General features: G+C 35.0%; 3 protein-coding genes across 4 annotated transcripts in view; all 3 read left to right on the forward strand.

Moving 5' to 3' along the window:
- LOC137741987 (uncharacterized) overlaps positions 1–16,289 on the forward strand; it is a 42,039-nt gene extending 25,750 nt beyond the window's left edge. The window contains exon 28 of the transcript XR_015953305.1: positions 16,157–16,289. The gene's annotated coding sequence lies outside the window, so the exon portion shown is untranslated. The remainder of the gene's footprint in view (positions 1–16,156) is intronic.
- LOC137741990 (uncharacterized) lies at positions 10,987–15,997 on the forward strand. 2 transcript variants are annotated; one of them, XM_088679641.1, is made up of 18 exons: positions 10,987–11,278; positions 11,439–11,560; positions 11,663–11,754; positions 11,880–12,044; positions 12,139–12,345; positions 12,847–12,951; positions 13,034–13,123; positions 13,362–13,437; positions 13,542–13,638; positions 13,724–13,793; positions 13,926–14,105; positions 14,217–14,339; positions 14,432–14,515; positions 14,757–14,941; positions 15,040–15,178; positions 15,309–15,368; positions 15,479–15,583; positions 15,703–15,997. In XM_088679641.1, the coding sequence occupies exons 1-18, from the start codon at positions 11,055–11,057 to the stop codon at positions 15,814–15,816; spliced, it is 2,238 nt and encodes a 745-aa protein (XP_088535767.1). In that variant the 5' UTR covers positions 10,987–11,054; the 3' UTR covers positions 15,817–15,997. The 2 variants fall into 2 exon arrangements, with proteins under 2 accessions (XP_088535767.1, XP_088535768.1); XM_088679642.1 differs by having other exon boundaries at positions 11,040–11,278; positions 11,663–11,756; positions 11,879–12,044; positions 12,172–12,345.
- Positions 16,290–17,855: 1,566 nt separating the features above from the next.
- LOC137743413 (thiamine pyrophosphokinase 1) lies at positions 17,856–20,118 on the forward strand. The gene is given in 7 exon segments (XM_088680357.1): positions 17,856–18,060; positions 18,160–18,256; positions 18,695–18,748; positions 18,817–18,886; positions 18,987–19,088; positions 19,326–19,575; positions 19,973–20,118. Coding segments are annotated over 7 exon segments (840 nt in total). The 5' UTR covers positions 17,856–17,912; the 3' UTR covers positions 20,092–20,118.
- The last annotated feature ends 524 nt before the right edge of the window (positions 20,119–20,642 follow it).

The raw sequence follows: 20,642 nt of genomic DNA on the forward strand, positions 1-20,642 counted from the left end.
AATTTTTTTTTTTTTGCGAAATATTTTCTGTGAGCATTAAGGAATATTTTATAAGGCATTTTGAAGTGGATTTCTGATTTATTGATTAACAAAAGTATATTTAGTAGGCTATTTAAGTCGAAAACTAAAAGAATAATAAAAAATATAGTAGTGAGGCAAAAAATATTATTAAAATAGGGTTCCACCCTCAAGAATATTAACGGAAAGTATTACTTTAAATTTTAAATTTCACGGTAAGGCAAAGGTGAAAATAAATAGTTTGAATGACGAGTTATGTACGAATTTGTAAAAACCGATTAAAAACCATGCTTTTTGTCAAAAATGCAAATTTTTTATTTTCGCGAAATATTTTCCTTGAGCATTAAAGAAAATTTTATAAGGCATTTGGAAGTGGATTTTCAATTTATTGACCAACAAATGTACATTTAGTAGACTATTTATGTCGAAAACTAAATAAATTAGTGAAAAATATAGTAGTGAGGCCCAAAACATTGTTGAATAGGTTCCACCCTCAGCAATATTAACGGAAAGTAGGTATTCCTTTAATTTTCAAACTTCACAGTGAGTCAAAGGTAGGGATGGGTGCGGTTCAGTTCGGTGTGGTTTCAAGTGAAACCGTAACCGAAACTGAAACTTTTTGCGGTGCAGTTTGTTGCAGTTTTGAAGCCAAAACCGAAATGAAACCAAACAATTTGGTTCAGTTAAGTGCGGTTTCAAACGGTTTCGGTTTGGTTTTTGAGAAAAAAATGTACAATTTAAAATATACACCTATTTATGCATAAGACTGTCAAACCTGCATGACATCTCTACCCCTAATAGACCACTCTCCTCAGATTTAGCTTATAATTCCTGGGTGGTACGTTCTACTTCTAGCCATTTGGACTTAATTGGTGATCTTATGACAATTCTTGCAAAGTATTTTACAACAGCAGTCATTGGTGGAAGGAGTAGAGATAAGGTAATGATTAAGTGATCAATATAATCTCGAGAAAATTTGAAATGTTCATCAATGAACACTGTGTTGCATATAAACGAATTTTCTCATTTAATTTGGTTCTACAAGTAAAACGATTTGTACAGTTAAGTAATGTATATTATGCTGGAAGCCATGGGATGGATATAATGGTCCCACCAAGGCCACTAAAGCCCTATGATGGCATGAACCACACTATAGCCATGGATAAAAAGGTGAGTGAGGTCGCAGAGATGTAAGCAGACTAAAAACTGTGAGTGTTAACCCACGTTTTTTGTAAAAAAAATACAAATATTTTATTTTTGTGAAATATTTTTCATGAGCATTAAAGAAATTTTTATAAGGTAGTTGGCAGCGGATTTACGATTTATTGAGCAACAAATGGATATTTAGTAGACTATTTAATGTAAAAACTAAAAAAATAAGTGAAAAATATAGTAGTGAGGCCTAAAACATTGTTAAAATTAGGTTCCTCCCTCCAGAATATTAACGGAAAGTATTATTTTATTTTTCAAACTTCATAGTGGGGCGAAGGTGAAAATAAATAGTTGAACGATGATTTATGTACGAATTTGTAAAAATCGACTAAAAACTGTAAGTGTTAACTCATGTTTTTTTTGTCAAAAATGCAAAATTTTTATTTTCGTAAAATATTTACTGTGAGCATTAAGCAAAATTTGCAAGGCATTTGGAAGTGGTTTTACGACTTATTTTGCAACAACTGTATATGGGGTTTTCAATTTATTGACCAACAAATGTACATTTAGTAGACTATTTATGTCGAAAACTAAAAAAATGAGTGAAAAGTATAGTAGTAAGGCCCAAAACATTGTTAAAATGGGGTTCCACCATAAAAAATATAACAAAAAGTATTACTATAATTTTCAAATTTCACGGTTAGGCGAAGGTGAAAATAAATAGTTTTAAGGACAATTTATGTACGAATTTGTAGAAACTAACTAAAAACCATGAGTATTAGCCCACGTTTTTTTTTTTTTTGTCAAAAGTGCAAATTTTTTATATTCGTGAAATATTTTCCGTGAGCATTAAGGAAAATTTTATAAGGCATTTGGAAGCGGATTTACAATTTATTGAGCAAAAAATGTATAATTAGTAGACTATTTACATCGAAAACTAAAAAAAAATAAGTGAAAAATATAGTAGTGAGCCCAAAAAATTGTTAAAATGGCCCTCAACAATATTAACGGAAAGTATTACTTTAATTTTCAAACTTCACAGTGAGGCGAAGGTGAAAATAAAGAGTTTGAACGATGATTTATGTACGAATTTGTAAAAACTGACAAAAACGCGTGAGTGTTAACCCACTTTTTTGTCAAAAATACAAATTTTTTATTTTCGCGAAATATTTTCCATGAGCATTAAGAAAAATTATCATAAGGCATTTAGAAGCGGATCTACGATTTATTGTGCATATTTAGTAGACTATTTAAGTCGAAAACTAAAAAAATGAGTGAAAAGTGTAGTAGGGAGGCCCAAAACATTGTTAAAATGGTGTTCCACCCTCAAGAATATAACAAAAACTATTACTATAATTTTCAAACTTCACGTGAGGCAAAGGTGAATAGTTTGAATGACGATTTATGTACGAATTTGTAAAAATTGACAAAAAACCGTGAGTGTTAACCCTTTTTTTTATGCAAATATTATATTTTCGTGAAACATTTTTTGTGAGCATTAAGGAGAATTTATAAGGCAGTTGGAAGCAGACTTAAGATTTTTTGAGCAACAAATGTATATTTAGTAGACTATTTAAGTCAAAAGCCCAAAATATTTTTAAATTGGTTTGCATCCTCAAGAATATAACGGAAAGTATTACTATAATTTTCAAACATCACGGTGAGGCGAAGTTGAAAATAAATAGTTTGAACGACAATTTATGTACGAATTTGTAAAAACTGACTCAACGAATTTATGTACAAATTCGTACCCACGTTTTTTTGGTCAAAAATGAAATTTTTTATTTTTGTGAAATATTTTCCACGAGTTTTAAGGAAAACTATATAAGGTGTTTGGAAGCGGGTTTATGATTTCTTGAGCAACAAATGTAAACTTAGTAGAATATTTAAGCCACAAACTGAAAGAAGTAAGTGAAAAATACTATAGTGAGGACCAAAACATTGTCAAATGCGGTTCCACCCTCAAGAATCTCAATGGAACGTCTCACCTTAATTTTCAAAACTTCACATTCAAGTAAAGGTGAAAATAAATTGATTGAACGGTGACTTATGTACGAATTTGCAAAACTAACTAAAAGCCGTGAGTATTAACCCTCGTTTTTTGGGTCGAAAATGAAATTTTTTATTTTCGCAAAATATTTTCCGCGAGCATTAAGAAAAACTTTATAAGGTGTTTGGAAGTGATTTTATGATTTATTGAGCAACAAATGTATACTTAGTAGAATATTTAAGCCGAAAACTAAAAAAATAAGTGAAAAATAGAATTGTAAGGACCAAAACATTGTCAAATGGGGTTCCACCCTCAAGAATCTCAACAGAAACTCTTACCTTAATTTTCAAAATTTCACGGTGAGGTGAAGATGAAAACAAATAGATTGAATGAATGATTTATGTACGAATTTGTAAAACCGACTAAAAATTGTGAGTGTTAACCCACGTTTTTTTGGTCAAAAATGCAAATTTTTATTTTTGCAAAATATTTTCCGCGAGCATTAAGGAAAAGTTTATAAGGTGTTTGGAAGTGGTTGTATGATTTTTTGTGAAATATTTTCTGTGAGCATTAAGGAAAACCTTATAACATTGTCAAATGGAGTTCCACCCTCAAGAATCTCAACGGAAAGTCTTACCTTAATTTTAAAAATTTCACGGTGAGGCAAAGCTGAAAACAAATAGATTGAACGATGACTTATGTACGAATTTGTAAAACCGACTAAAAATCGTGACTAACACCCACGTTTTTTTGTTCAAAAATGCAAAATTTTTATTCTTGCGAAATATTTTCCATGAGCATTAAGGAAAAATTTATAACATGTTTGGAAGTGGTTTTATGATTTATTGAGCAATTAATGTATAATTAGAAGAATATTTAAGCCGAAAACTAAAAAAATATGTGAAAAATACAATAGTGAGAACCAAAACATTGTCAAATGGGGTTCCACCCTCAAGAATCTCTATGGAAAGTCTCACCTTAATTTTCAAAACTTCAAATTGAGGCGAAGCTGAAAATAAGTAGATTGAATGGTGATTTTATGTACGAATTTGCAAAACCGACTAAAAGTCGTGAGTTACACCCACGTTTTTTTTGTAAAAAATGCAAATTTTTATTTTTGCGAAATATTTTCCGCGGGCATTGAGGAAAGTTTTATAAGGTGTTTGGAAGCGGGTTTATGATTTATTGAGCAACAAATATATACTTAGTGGAATATTTAAGCCACAAACTGAAAGAAGTAAGTGAAAAATACTATAGTGAGGACCAAAGCATTGTCAAATGCGGTTCCACCCTCAAGAATCTCAATGGAAAGTCTCACAAGTGTTACCTTAATTTTCAAAATTTCACGATGAGGCGAAGATGAAAACAAACAGATTGAACGATGATTTATTTACGAATTTTTAAAACTCACTAAAAAACGTGAGTGTTAACCCACATTTTTTTGGTCAAAAATGAAATTTTTTATTTCTGTGAAATATTTTCCACGAGTTTTAAGGAAAACTATATAAGGTGTTTGGAAGCGGGTTTATGATTTATTGAGCAACAAATGTATACTTAGTGGAATATTCAAGCCACGAACTGAAAGAAGTAAGTGAAAAATACTATAGTGAGGACCAAAGCATTGTCAAATGTGGTTCCACCCTCAAGAATCTCAATGGAAAGTCTCACCTTAATTTTCAAAACTTCACATTCAGGCGAAGGTGAAAATAAATTGATTGAACGGTGATTTATGTACGAATTTGCAAAACCGACTTAAAAGCGTGAGTGTTAACCCTCGTTTTTTTGGTCAAAAATTAAAATTTTTATTTTTGAGAAATATTTTCCGCGAGCATTAAGGAAAAATTTATAAGGTGTTTGGAAGCAGTTTTATGATTTATTGAGCAACAAATGTATACTTAGTAGAATATTTAAGCCGAAAACTAAAAAAATAAGTGAAAAATAGAATTGTGAGGACCAAAACATTGTCAAACGGGGTTCCACCCTCAAGAATCTCAACGGAAAGTCTTACCTCAATTTTCAAAATTTCACGATGAGGCGAAGGTGAAAACAAATAGATTGAACGAATGATTTATGTACGAATTTGTAAAACCGACTAAAAATCGTGAGTGTAACCCACGTTTTTTTGGTCAAAAATGTAAATTTTTATTTTTGCAAAATATTTTCCGCAAGCAATATGGAAAACTTTATAAGATGTTTGGAAGCGGTTTTATGATTTATTGAGCAACAAATGTATACTTAGTAGAATATTGAAGCCAAAAACTGAAAAAATAAGTGAAAAATACAATAGTGAGGACCAAAACATTGTCAAATGGGGTTCCACCCTCAAGAATCTCAACGGAAAGTCTTATCTTAATTTTCAAAATTTCATGATGAGGCGAATGTGAAAACAAATAGATTGAGCGATGATTTGTGTACAAATTGGTAAAACCGACTAAAAATCGTGAGTGTTAACCCACGTTTTTTTGGTCAAAAATGCAATTTTTTTTTAATAAATATTTTTTGCGAGAATTAAGGAAAACTTTATAACTTGTTTGGAAGCAGTTTTATGATTTATTGTGCAACAAATGTATACTTAGTAGAATATTTAAGCTGAAAACTGAAAAAATAATTGAAAAAAACAATAGTGAAGACCAAAACATTGTCAAATGGGTTCCACCCTCAAGAATCTCAACGGAAAGTTTTACCTTAATTTTCAAAATTTCATGATGTGACGAAGGTGAAAGCATATAGATTGAACGATGATTTATGTGCGAATTTATAAAACCGACTAAAAATCTACGTTTTTTTTGTAAAAACTGCAAATTTTTTATTTTGTCCAAATATTTTCCATGAGCATTAAGGCAATCTGTATAATGTACTTGGAAGCAAATTTACGATTTATTGAGCAAAAAGTATATATTTAATAGAATATTTAAGCCGAAAAGTAAAAAAAATAAGTGAACAACATAAAGATGTTAAAATGTATATTTTATTATTTTTTTAATTTTTTTTAATAAAATTAGAGATGTTAAATCACTTGTAGGTGAGGCTTAAAATAAAAATAGCAAAATTTTGTTTTGTTAAATAGTCTTTCACCTTTTTTTTTGGTTCACAATGAGGGTTCTATTAATATGTATAGATTTTGATAAAAGCAAAAAATTAACAAAAAGAAAAATCGGATTCAAATATCGTTAAATTTAGGTCTTAAATGGTTGATTACAAGTGTTCAAATACAAATTATAATAAATTTTGCACAGAAAAATATATTTTGAAGGGCATGAATATGATAGTTTGTTGTAGTGGTAAGAGAAATAAAAGAAAAATGTACAAAAATGATTGAAATTCTTGGGGGTGGCAGAAAGTTATGCCTACTTTCTGGCACCCAAGGAATTTCAACGATGCTTGTTAATTTTTCTTTCAGTTCTCTTACCACTACGACAAATTATCACATTCATATTCTTCAAAATATATTTTTCCATGCGTGGAGCTTAACTCATTTTTTGAGCACCTAGGAGTTCACCACCTCATTATGTGTGCGCATAGCCTACCTCGTCTTGTGTGCATGGGTTCACCTCATTCTGTATGTGAGGTGTCCGCATTGTTTTGTGTATCAGAAGCCCCTTTTTTTGTCCATGGAGTCTGCGTCATTTTGACGTGCACGGGGCTAGTCTCGTTTTTCATGCACAGGACTGGCCTAGATTTGTGAGACGTATCCCTCCTCGTTTCTCATGCGCAAAGCTTTCCTCAATTTGCATGCCAGGAAACTTGCTATGTTTTCTTGAGCACAGCCTGCCTTGTTTTGCGTGCCAATATTCGCCTTATTCTGCATGTGTTGGGCCCGCCTAACATCCTGTTTTTTGACAAAAATGAAAATTTTTTATTTTCGCAAAATATTTTTCCTGAGCATTAAGTAAACTTTTTAAGGAATTTGGAAGCAGTTTTACGGCTTATTAAGCAACAAAGGTATATTAGTAGAACATTTGAGCCGAGAACTAAAAAAATAAGTGAAAAACATAGTAATGAGTTCCAGAACATTGTCAAATGGGGATAGACACTCAAGAATCTCAACGGAAAGCCTCGCCTTAATTTCCAAAACTTCATAGTGAGGCGAAGGTCAAAATAAATAGATTGAATGGTGATTTATGTATGAATTTGCAAAACCGACTGAAAACCATTAGTGTTAATCCACGTTTCCAAATATTTTCCATGAGCATTAAAGAAATCTTTATAATGTATTTAGAAGCGGATTTACGATTTATCGAGCAACAAGTGGATATTTAGTAAAATATTTAAGCCGAAAAGTAAAAAAAAAAAAATAAGTGAACAACTTAGAGATGTTAAAATGTGTGTGTGTGAGACACCCCGACCCAGAAAGTCCACTTGGACCCTGAATCGAGATGTGCTGGCCGACACCTGGAAGGTGACGAAGCCATAAAATGTGATAGAGTGTAGAAAAATGTGAATAATTTGAACCTAAATTTTTTTAATACCAGAGTGCGTTGTGAGCGGGAGCGAACCCATTTCACGCACGATGTCAGAGCATAAGTAAGGTACAGGAGTGTGGGTAAGAATCATACCCTCAGAAATATCCATCAATACTAAGATTCGCCACAGATCCTTGTCGATACAAACTATGCAGCTAAAACCTAGAGGGCACCAAACAAAGACTGTAAGTAAGCAATAAAACCAAGCTTCCCAAAGTTATTACCTCTCTAAAAGTAATGCCCCTAAATGTAAAACCCGTATCGTTTTCCATAAGACAATACAACATATATACATATATCCAAACCATACTCAGAAATGGCCAAAACCACGGTTTGCCATCAACTCCACCATGCAATAATAAGTAGGCCAAATGAACTTAATCAATACAAAATGATATATCAGTCGGAGTCATCTAATATGACATGTACAACTTATCCATATCTCATCAATCATGGCTAGCATATAAGTCGGAGTCACCTATAGTGAACTGTACGACTTATCCATATCTCATCAATCATGGCTAGCATAAAAGTCGGAGTCACCTATAGTGACCTGTACGATTTATTCATATCTCATCAATCATGGCTAGCCAATAGCTCAATAAGTATACCTGCACACGAGTCGGAACCACCTAAAGTGGTATGTACGACAAGATTGGGTGTAAATAAATACTCTCAAGTGCTACGATCACGTGAAGACTGTGCGAATAATCGCGGGTCATCTACGAGTCGGAACCACCTAAAGTGGTCTATACGACAGGACTGTGCACCTAGTTTGAATCCAAGGTGAGCATAAGGTGCGGGAGGTGAACATCACGTGAAGGATTGTGCCCTGGCCACGGGCGGAAGCACTAACACCGGGGTGCAGGTTTATGAGCTATATTATATCTTAACACAATCATACTCACTAACATCACTAACATCAACATGTACTCACCTGAGGCTTACCTGGGCGTCCGCGACGTCTTATAGCACTTCAAAGCATTCACAATAGTCAGGTCCAGGTAATGTCCATATGAATATGCCATGATGCAATCTAAATCCAAACATTTCATGATATTCCCAAAATATATATAATACGGCGTAACATGTACAATCAATAACACCCTACTCCCAAACTATTTACTTTTGAGAGTAATCATTAGTGATAAGCCTAATTAGACCCTAGTTACATTAACTATCATACTTACTTTTCCTTACTTCAATTTCTTGATTCTTCACGCATTGATTTATGATCAACATTTAATCACCAAATCATAAAGCTAAATCTCACAATTCCCACCAATGTCCCTCACATTGCTCGATTCACTAAACAAGGCTATTGTCTCAATTATTTAATCTCATTTATTATATGGCTGCATCTAACATCTTGTTAGACTGCCTACGTACCCTAAACAGGGATCAAGCCATTCGTAGTTCGAAATGATTAATTGTAGATAACAAGCACAGATCACTATAGAAGTGCTTGTGGAACTATCAATTATATGCCTATGAAAGAAAAAGGCTCACTCACCTGGAGTCCACGCTATGATTATCTTGCACGCACATCGAGACATCACGATCTATCGTCGCCTGCGACCAATTATCAAATCACGTCTCAAATTTTTTACCGATAGAATACATAATTTACATAAAACATATCCTTAAGGACCTTTAAGAATAATTTGAGACCCATTGACCAAAAGTCAACCCTGTATAGCTCGATTTGGAAGATCCGCATATCAGATTTCCAATCTGCAACTCCCAACAATCCAAAATATGTTTCTAGAATAACATATTAAAATTTCATTATGATCCAACGGTTGGATCTCCGCCATTTACCCAAAACCAAGTGGACGTGAACATTTATTTTACTAACTTACAAATTCAATTCGGGAAGATCCGGACATCGGATTCTCAATCCATAAATTCTTATGATCTTTAAATATTACATGTTATAATGTATCCAAGTTTGGTGACGATCCAACGGTTGGATCGTCGATTCACATTTTCATCAAGCAACGTATCGTAACGAATTTACGTTCCAACGATCAACCTATGTCATTCAAATAACAAAACTGAATTCAAGACATTCGACATAGCCGAAAAATAGCATTGGCGGCCCACTGGCCACGCGCCGCCGCACGCGCCGCTGCGGGTGGTGGTCGGTCGCCCCGACTCGCCGGAAAATCCAACTATTTCCAAAAATTCTCAAACTTCACAAAAATGAAGATCTTAGTGAGTGGAGAAACTTTCATACCTGCCACGAAGTCCAAAAGTGGACGGAAGATGGTCAATTTTTCCCACAAAGCCGGCGGGTGCCTAAAACTTCCCGACGTCGATTCGTCGTCTACGGTGGTCCAACGGGGTCAAGTTGGTTGGGTTTTTCTCCTGGGATGATGGGCTACAAAGCCCAGGTGGTGGCATCGGCCATCGCTTTGCTGATTTGCCGGAAAATCGAAAAGGGTGGCCGAAACACCATTGATTTTCGTCAAATTTCGTGGCCTCAAACCGCCACATCCCATGGTTAATCAAGGTGGTTCTTGGGTGGGTTTTGTAGAGGGGAATGAGAGCTTCAAGATGGTGGTGGTGGCATCGAAAAAATCCACCGGAGTTGGCCGGAATTGGCCTTGAAAGATGGGAGTCGAAGAGGTGTACGGACGGAACCCACGGGAGCTTTTCCCCCTTTTTTTTTTTTTTTTTTTTTTCTTTTTTTTTTTTCTCATTTCTTATTTTTTGGCTTCACCCCACAAAGTGGGGATTTAATTTAATTAACACTAAGCCTTGAATAACCAATTTCGAACGTCCGTAACTATACCGTTATAATCCGGACTCGCAAACGGCTTTCGTATATACGTTCGTACCAACGAGTACTACGAGGATATGCTAAATACGTCCCACATCTCTCAAGTCGATGGTCAACGGAAGTCAAAGTCCTTGTCTCTAGGGCAATTTCGTAAATTCATGCTTTTAAAATAAAATAAAAACGTAAAATTTGGAATGGGTTGTCACAGTGTGTGTGTGTGTATTAGAGATGTTAAAATCACCTGTAGGTGAGGCTTAAACAAAAAATAGCAAAACTTTGTTTTGTTAAATAGTCTTTCACCATCTTTTGGTTGATAAAGATGATTCTATTAATATGTAGTTTAGATTTTGATAAAAGAAAAAATTAACAAAAAGTAAAATCAGGTTCAAATATTGTTAAATTGAGGTCTTAAAAGGTTGATTACAAGTGTTTAAATACAAATTATAATAGATTTTGCACAAAAAAATATATTTTGAAGGGCTTGAATATGATAGTTTGTCGTAATGGTAAGAGAAATAAAAGAAAATAATACAAAAATGCAAAACTTCACAGTGGGGCAACTTAATTTCCAAAACTTAACAGAGGGGCAACTTAATTTCCTAAACTTCACAGAGGGGCAACTTATCAACTAAGTCCACTTTTCCGAATGTTTAGCGGTTCTTCTAGTGCCGATTTTGACTTGACTGGCTGCATTTCTAAGATACTTGACGAGCAAAGGGAAATCAGACAACTTCTTCACAATTTTGATCCTCCAATGTTGATATCAACTAGACGACAACGTCAACAAGCATTTAAAGAAAAACTGCAAAAAGGAATTCTACGTCCTGATGATATTGATGTCTCATTCGAAAGCTTTCCATATTACCTAAGGTGCAGCAATTTGCTTTTTGTTTTTTTTTTTTTTTTAATTGTGCATTAGATCATCATATGATACTGAACTAGCTTCCCTTATTGTGATTGGTCCATATGTAGTTGGACTCTTATTGGTAAATTCTGCGCTCAGACCTTTCCTCATTTTTCATTTTTACAGTGAAACAACAAAGAAGGTTCTGATTGCATCCACCCTCCCGAATTTGAGGTGTAGCAAGTTTGGAAAATATTTTTCATCACTTCCTACCGCGAGCCCGCGCATATTATTATCTGGTCCAGCAGGTATTTCTGTGGTTGATGATGCTTGTAAATTCTGAAATTTTATATTTTCTTTTACTTTCCTTGTTAATTCATTATGTTTTTATTTTAATAATTCTTTTGTAGGTTCTGAGATATATCAGGAAACCTTGGCAAAGGCACTCGCGAAACATTTTGGTGCTAGATTACTAATTGTAGATTCTCTTCTCCTGCCTGGTGTATGTTCCTTCATGTCCCTTTTTTTTAACTAGAATCTTCTTTGCTTACAAGCATATCTTCTCCTTCTGTTGTTGTTGATCTACTTTTTTCTTTTAAATATTTCTTGAAATATACTTGTTAACAGGTTCAGGCACCACCGCCCAAGGATTCTGATTCTGTTAAAGAAGTGCCAAGGCATGAAAGTGTTTCCACTCGGGCAATCGGCAAACTTCGTCTTGAGGTACTCGTCTCCTTGTATCGTTCTGGAGGTGATGATATTGACAGTCTTTCAATCGGTGAACTTCTTGAGGTACTCATCTCCTTTACACTAACAGGAGCTCCCTTTACTGTACCAATAGAGTTGCTGTTGATTTGGTATTAATATCTGCACCAATGTTGTGCAGGTAGCAACCAATATCTGCACCAATGTTGAACAGGTGGCAACCAATGAGAGTAAAAGTCTTCCTTTGATAGTGTTTTTGAAGGATATAGAAAAGGTTATGGCAGGTAACCCAGATGCATATAGTGTCTTGAACAGTAAGCTTTCAAACTTGCCAGAGAATGTTGTTGTGATCGGCTCTCATACCCAGTTGGACAATCGCAAGGAAAAGGTAAGAGGCTGAGGATTTTATCAGTTAGCAGATTTTGAACTCACTAACTCACTATTGTCGTTTGACATTAACAGCTTTGCTTGATCTTGCTTTTCCGGTCTGTGAATTTCATCAGTTATGCTAATGCAAGTTTTAACCACTCATATCAGCATCTGTAATCATGCTTATTCTGATTTAGATTTGTAGACCTTGACAACTGTGCAAAGTGCATTACTTTCTTTGCCTTTGATGACTGAGAGCATGTCTTGAGTTTTTACTCTGTAACTAAATTCTTTTCTGATTAATTTAATTTTTAATTCACTTTCTGTTTGATTTACATTCAACTCTCTTTCTTTCTCTTGCAAATGTAGACAAATTCCTCGAGGTCAATTGAAACAGTCTGATGAGGGGGCTTTGTTCACATTGAAATATAAAATTCAACAATACTTTGCCCTCTTTTTCGTAGACGATGATACTTTTCTTCTGAAAAACCAAGATGACACATTTATTGGTGGTGTTCAGGATAACCTTGGTGGTAGGCTGCATGATAGGAGCAAAGAAACTTGTAAAACTATGAAGCAAGTTCAACTCTCTCGGATTTTCCCCAACAAAGTGATCATGCCCCAGGTAGTCAGCCTTTTTTCTTATATGGTCGTTGTGCTATTTGTTATTGCTTGCATAAGGTAATATTTGTCGGCTATCCTGGCAGGATGAGGCTTTACTTTCGGACTGGAAGCAGCAGTTTGAACGTGATGTTGAAACTTTGAAATCGCAGTCTAATATTGTTACCATTCGCTCAGTAAGTACATCTGATCACATCTTCTTTTTGTTCCTATTGTTCTTTCCCTTAAATACGTCTCTCATGTATACTGTTCTTACACCTTCTTGCGCACTTATTGAAACACAAGGATGTGAAGATTGTGCACATGTGCTTGCTAATACTAACCGTGATTCATTTCTCTGTTGACATTTTTAGTTAGTTTGTTTAGTGCTTTAGATGCTATTCCTGGATATTTTCATAAGGCTGATGTTTTCAGGTTCTTAACCGAGTTTCTGTGGATTGCCCTGACCTTGAAAGTCTGTGCATTAAAGATCTAGCGCTTACAACTGAAAGTGCGTTTTCTTGAACTCAAAGTTTGTAGTGCAGAACATTTTGCAGGGAATATTGACTTTAATATTCACTTATGCGATTCATTGGATAATCTTTTCTTCAACAGGTGTTGACAAAGTGGTAGGATGGGCTGTTAGTCACCATCTTATGCATTGTTCAGACGCTTTAGTTAAAGATGACAAACTTGTTATTTCTGCTGAAAGGTTGTACAAATTCTTAGGACAATGTAGTTTAAATATACCGTCTATTCTGTTTTGTTATCATATTTTTTATGGTTCTATGCTACAGTCTTAAGAATGGACTAAACATTCTACAAGGCATTCAAAACGAAACCAAGAGCATAAAGAAATCACTTAAGGTAAGTTGATATTCTGGGGAAGTACCGCAAATGCCTTGCTTCCGGCTTTCTGAAGATGAAATGTAAAATAGATTTTCTATAATCAGGAAAGTAAGTGTATATTGTATTGGATTTAACTCCATGATATTTCAGGATGTGGTTACTGGAAATGAATTTGAGAAAAAACTTCTTGCTGATGTTATTCCACCAAGCGATATTGGGGTTACTTTTGATGACATTGGGGCCTTGGAAAATGTGAAGGACACCCTAAAGGAGTTGGTGATGCTTCCTCTTCAGAGGCCTGAATTATTTAGCAAGGGACAGTTGACTAAGGTAGAAACATGGCACACTTTTTATTTTTCCCCTTTGGAAAGTGAAATAGTTCTATGTTGGTGCTTCTTTTCTTTCATGTTTCTTGTCTGATTATCGTTACTTATTCTACAGCCTTGTAAAGGAATCTTGCTATTTGGTCCTCCGGGTACTGGAAAGACTATGCTTGCAAAGGCTGTTGCAACTGAAGCTGGTGCAAACTTTATTAACATATCAATGTCAAGTATTACTTCAGAGGTATTTTTGCATTTTATCGTGGTTGTTGGAACTTGGATAAACATTTTGTGACAACTATTGAATTCATATGACCCCCTTAACTTTTGTTGCAGTGGTTTGGGGAAGGAGAGAAGTACGTTAAAGCGGTGTTCTCCTTGGCTAGTAAAATTGCCCCTAGTGTTGTTTTTGTTGATGAGGTTGGTTCATTACATTCTATATATTTGCGCTGTCCAGGGAACTGATTTATAAGCTGACATGGTGGCCTAGTTTGCCTCGGTTATTAAACTACGGCAGTGTAGGCCACTAGTGGATGGCTCGGCCATGCAAGATACCATGTCAGTTTATGAGAGTGTTTATAGAATCCTTTTTTTCGTCTTGTTTCACTCAATTTGATTCCCGTCCAATTTGATTTTTTTTTTTTTATGGCTACCATCATAGGTTGACAGCATGTTAGGCAGACGTGAAAATCCTGGGGAACATGAGGCTATGCGTAAAATGAAAAATGAGTTCATGGTTAACTGGGATGGTCTGCGTACAAAGGATAAAGAACGTGTATTGGTACTTGCTGCTACTAATAGGCCTTTTGACCTTGATGAGGCTGTTATTAGGAGGCTTCCGAGGAGGTAAAATCGCATGTTTGCCTGTTCTGCTGCTACTGCATCTGTTATATGTCAACGCAAGTATATTGACTTCCTGCGTACAAAATTGATTCTATGTGCAGATTGATGGTGAACTTGCCAGATGCCCAGAACAGAGAAAAAATACTGAGAGTTGTATTGGCCAAAGAAGATTTGGAACCTGACGTTGATTTGGAAGCAGTTGCAAATATGACAAATGGGTATTCGGGAAGTGACTTAAAGGTTGCCTACCAATTTTTATGAAACCCATCTAAGCTTTTTACATACGTAGTTTTATTTTTGTCGGTTATATTCTATGTAGTTTTATTTTCTCTTATGTAATGGATTGTCCCGATTTTTGTTGTGGTTGCAGAATCTATGTGTTGCTGCAGCTCACCTCCCCATTAGGGAAATTTTAGAGAAAGAGAGAAAGGTTGGTTTTCCGTATAGTATAACAAAAATACGAAGCCCTTGTGGATTTATGAACTTGAAGTGGTGTGGTTGGTTACTGCAACTAAGTAGTTCTTTCTCCACGTATCGCAGGAGAGAAGTTTAGCTTTGGCGGAGAACAGACCTGTACCAGAGTTGTACTGCAGTACCGACATTCGTCCCTTGAAGATGGAGGACTTCAAACATGCGCATGAGCAGGTACGTTGTGACCTAATAATACAATAACAGGGTTTTGGCTTCTTGTAGTATTCTACGGTGGTCGGAAGTGTTCGGTTGTGTTCCGGATCATTGGCTGTCTAATATTGAATTCAATGCAGGTGTTTGCAAGTGTGTCATCGGAGTCGACAAATATGAGTGAGCTCCTCCAATGGAATAACCTATACGGCGAAGGCGGATCAAGAAAGAAGACGTATCTCAGCTATTTTATGTAGAATATTAGGATTCTAATCCAGCTCAGCTTATTTCTTTTGGTTAATCCTTATCTAGTAGTGGAATAGTAGAATATAGTGACTCAGCAATAGTGTAGCTAACTCTTTGTCTGTAGTGACTGATGTGGGTATACAATCCCCATGGTGGTATCCTTTTGGGATATGAATGAAAGCCGTTTTACAATTTCTCTGTCGTTTCCTTTTTCTCTGCAATTTCGCCTCTAAGCCCTTCTGGAACCTACCATAGGTATTTTTTTCGGTGTATAGAAGTTGTTGGTTTTGTTTATTCTTCTTTATCGAGCTTATAAGGCGTGGCAAGATATCCATGGAAATCCCGTCGAAGGTCACGCCCCCATTTGTACGATATATATAGGTTTTTTTTTTTCTTCTTTTTTCGCCTTTTATTTTATTTATATTTAACACCTCTGTTAGGAATGTCGTTCCCAGTTCATATGCAGTTATCTAACTTAGCCTTTTTCTCTTTGTGTCGATAAATGAAAGACGTATTACAATTTTCTAATGTTTGCTTATTTGTGTCGATCGGTGTATGAAAGTGTGATATTGGGAGTGTGTTGTAAAGGTATGATAGAAAGGATGCAGAGTTGTGTTATATTAGAAGTATGCCTAACAATTTCTTGACTTATTAATCCGATACCAAACGATACAAAAATAACAAGTTTTGAGTTGATCAGTTAACGAGTCACATCGTTATGGATCACTTGTTAAGAATCCGATATCATTTTTTTAAATGAACTAATGAAATTAGAAAATTTTTAACCAATTTATCAACTATCTCAGCAAACATTATGACTATAAGGCACGGCACGTTAGATGAACGAGTACATTTTAAAGATACAAGTAAAACAATAGTATGAAAACTATGAGGCATGATTTGCACCAATTTACCATTGAAGGCCAATTTATCAACATGCTCTAAAAACGTATAACCGCCTGCTTCCTCCTCTCCCAACTCTCACTCATCCCCTTCATATTTAAATGTGAATGCAAATGCACGTTATAGATTGATGTAGAGCGTTGTGTCCATAGTTTAGAAAGAAGTTACAAGAATTTTCATATAAAAATTTTGAGAGGGGTAGTGAGAATTGTAAGGGTGGGTCCCATAATATTTTTTTATAAAAATATTTAAATGATTTTTTCTAAATTTATTAATATTTTTATCTATTAGGTGAGGAAGTAGAGCATGTCTCAAACTATATCAGCATTTAACAGAGAAATTAATAGATAGACTGATGAAAGTTTGACATTATAATAAATTTGTAAAATGAGATATGACATTATAATTTTTCAAACATGAGATATGAGATTATAATTTAAATCATAATTGAAATAGTTTTGTGTAATTTACTAAAAAAAACTATCGTCGTCATGTTGACATACATCTGATAAATGGACCGAAGGTGCGCGGTTGTCGATTGAATTGAATGAAAGGTGGAATCCTTTACTACTTTAATTGAGTTTTGATTTTACATCCAAATAAAAGAAAAATAAAAAATTAATAAAATATGTTTAAAAATTTTAAGTTTTAACGATAAAAATAAAATAAAAGGTAAAATAAATAGTGCTTTGATTGAGTTTTTAGTATAAAAATATAATTTTTCGTTAAAATAAATAGTATCTAAGTTTTTAACTTTTTAATGTAAATAATTTTTGAGAGCTTTTCTTCAAAGTCTCAAAAAAAAAAAAAAAAAAAAAGAAGAAGAAGAAGAAGAAGAAGAAGAAGAAGAAGAAGAAAGGACCGAAGGTGTGCCGATGTCGGTTGAATTGAACGAAAGGTAGAATCCTAGTTTTGACTTTACATTCAAATAAAAAAAATTAATGAAAAGTATTTGAAAATTTTGAATTTTAACTATAAAGATAAAATAAAAGGTAAACTAAATAGTATTATTATTAATTTTTTAATTTAAAAATATAATTTTTTTTGTTAAAATAAATAATATTTGGAGCTTTTACTTTTTAATGTAAAAGTATATTTTTTTGAGGCTTTTAGTTAAAAAAAAAAAAAAAAAGTTTTGACTCTTCGCAATGGCATTTAGTCCAGCGCAAATCCAGACTAACCGAAAAGCAAATCACGCCGCCGAATGACCTCCAAATCCATGGACCTCATGTCTCATTCCTCCGCTTTCCTCCTCCCTACGCTTCCGCCCAACCAGACGCCTTCTCCGACCTACGTGCTCGTCTTGCTCAACCAGAGCCTCCCGAGATTCGCTCCCCTGCTCTGGAACCACGGTACTTATCCTGCAAACTCTCTTCCTTTTCAATTGTCGAATTTTACAGTTTTCGATTTGTTTCTCTGAGCTTTTTGTGGTGCGTGTTTGTTTAGAGCAGCACAACTACGTATGTGTGCGGACGGCGGTGCCAATCGCGTTTACGATGACATGCCTCTTCTGCTGCCCCACGATAACGACGTAGATGTTCGGAAAAGGTTAATCTTTTACTTTTCTGGATTTTGAAAGTTATTTTTTGGTGGAATTTTACTCTGAAGTGTAAAGTATGGCTTTTAATTGATTCGATTCTTTCACTGTGTTAGTTTAATTGTTAAAGTTGATTGCTTTTTGACGTTGTTCAAATCCGTTGCTGTTGCTTTTTCCAGACCTCTTTTTGTTGTTTGAAGCAATTTCAGTTTTTTGCTTTTTTTCTCCAAATTTTTTAGTTTTTATCCATTTTTTAAAGTTTTGAATCTTTAGTGGGGTGTTGTTTGGAAGGCGTAATACTGGAGTGTAATTTTCTGTTAGCAACGGAATACTTGGCGCAAAAACAACCGTAGTCGCCTTCAAGGATTTATAAGGTTTTTTTGTTGTTGTTGTTTGTTTATGAGGACGAATTTCCACTTTTTGATACTAAGTGCTGATATTTGTGCCAGGTACAAGCCTGATGTTATTAAAGGCGACATGGATTCAATCCGAAAGGATGTCTAGTATGGTAAGTGAGCTCGTTTGAACACGGTTTTTAGTGTGTTTAGTTGTCATTCCTTGTCATATCTAGCAAACTTGTGGAATTGTTTGTTAATGTTGTCATCCTTGGAGTTATGTGGGAAATGATTCAGCCTATTTACGTATATTGCACTTGGTGTCGTGGTGGTACTGTTGCTCCTTGATCTGCATACATCGGTGATCTGGTCTTTTCTCAGGATCTCTTTTTCTATTTGAATGCAGGGAACCTAAATTATTAATGAATCTGAGGATCAGGACACGACGGATCTGCATAAGTGTATAGCATACATATGTGACTCGGCACCAAACCTAGATAAATCTAATGTATGTTGTATATTGTTACCGTTTCAACATTCTTTTTGTTTTTCTGCTTTGGAATTTAGTCTGATTTTGTAGGTGCTTTAGTAAAACTTTCCGTAAGTAAAATGTTGTCCTTACTCCTTGCAATTTATTGTGAGTTGGGTAGTCAAAATTACAGATATTGACACATCGCTAAATAGACTGATAGTTTGCTTTTTCATATCTGTACATGAACTGAGTTTCTTCTTGATGTATTGGCAGCTATGCATTCTGGTTGCTGGGGCACTTGGTGGACGGTTTGACCACGAGATTGGAAACATCAACTTGTTATGTCGATTCTCAAACATTTGAATAATTCTCATATCTGATGATTGCCTCATCCATCTTCTTCCAAGAACACACTGCCATGAGATTCATATTCAGTCTTCTGCTGAAGGCCCTCATTGTGGACTCATACCCATTGGGATTCCATCTGGAAGTACTACAACCGAGGGGCTTCAATGGGATCTCGGTGAGTATCTCTTAAGGGTGTAAGGCTAGTTAATTCTTACTTTTATTGTATTACGGTTCACTTAGCATATAATTGTCTGGTCACCTCTTCCTGTTCTGACCTACTTAAACGTGACCAAAAAGGAAAAGGGCGTGCCTAGGATTGATTTCATTGTTCATGTTTCGGGTTATCTAACAGCCCGTATATGCCAAGATTGTGGTCACTTAACCTATCTAATTTGAGTGGGAACCGTATGTACAAGTCACATATAGTTTGTTGGTGGGAACTGTATTGAGACTTGGGTTGAGGGCTTCTTCTTACAGTGGTGTCATTGGGATGAGATATGGTGAAAACTTTTTCTGTTCGTATCTGTGCAATTATTGCCGGAGCCTAACTCGGTCTTACTTTTCTTTTCCAGCTGAAACAGAGATGAGGTTTGGTGGTCTGATAAGTACTTCAAATCTCGTCAAGGGAGAGAAAATAACAGTGCAATCCGATGCAGATCTTCTTTGGACTATAAGCATTAAAAAGACGTAGATCTTGTGTTTCCAGGGTTCCTTTCAATTAGCTGCGTACGTAAGTTTTCGTGTTCAATTTTCATTGGTTTTTGGCGATCCTTATTCGAAGAATGTTGCATCATGTTGACAAAGAGCCTAAAGAGTGCTGAGGCACCGGGGCCAAGAAAAATCATATCATCATGGGTTACAAAAATAACCAAGGAAAGGCAAATATAAATTTGAGGTATTGCTTGCACTCAAAAAAGTTGGAAAAATAGTCCTTCCTCGCATAAACTTTTGCTTTGACGGGCGCATTTCTAGCAGACTCTACAAATGTTATTTTTTGTTAAATTTGAAGCGCCACATAGGTTTTGCCCACTCTGTAAATTCAAAGACTCGCTATCGCACTCTGTTCATATTTTTCCAGTTGTTAAAAGATGTCATTTGTCGACTTGTTCGTTAAAAATATTATTTTTATCTTGCTTCTTATTATTAAAAGACGAAAGATGATGAAATACTAAAAATTTGTGTGGAGTAAATTGGACAGTATAATTGTAAAGTAGAAAATTTTTGTCTTCAAATTGCCTAGTA

Source organism: Pyrus communis, chromosome 11 (genome assembly GCF_041283825.1).
Source record: "Pyrus communis isolate YQ-2024b chromosome 11, ASM4128382v1, whole genome shotgun sequence".
Taxonomy (NCBI): Eukaryota; Viridiplantae; Streptophyta; class Magnoliopsida; order Rosales; family Rosaceae; genus Pyrus; species Pyrus communis.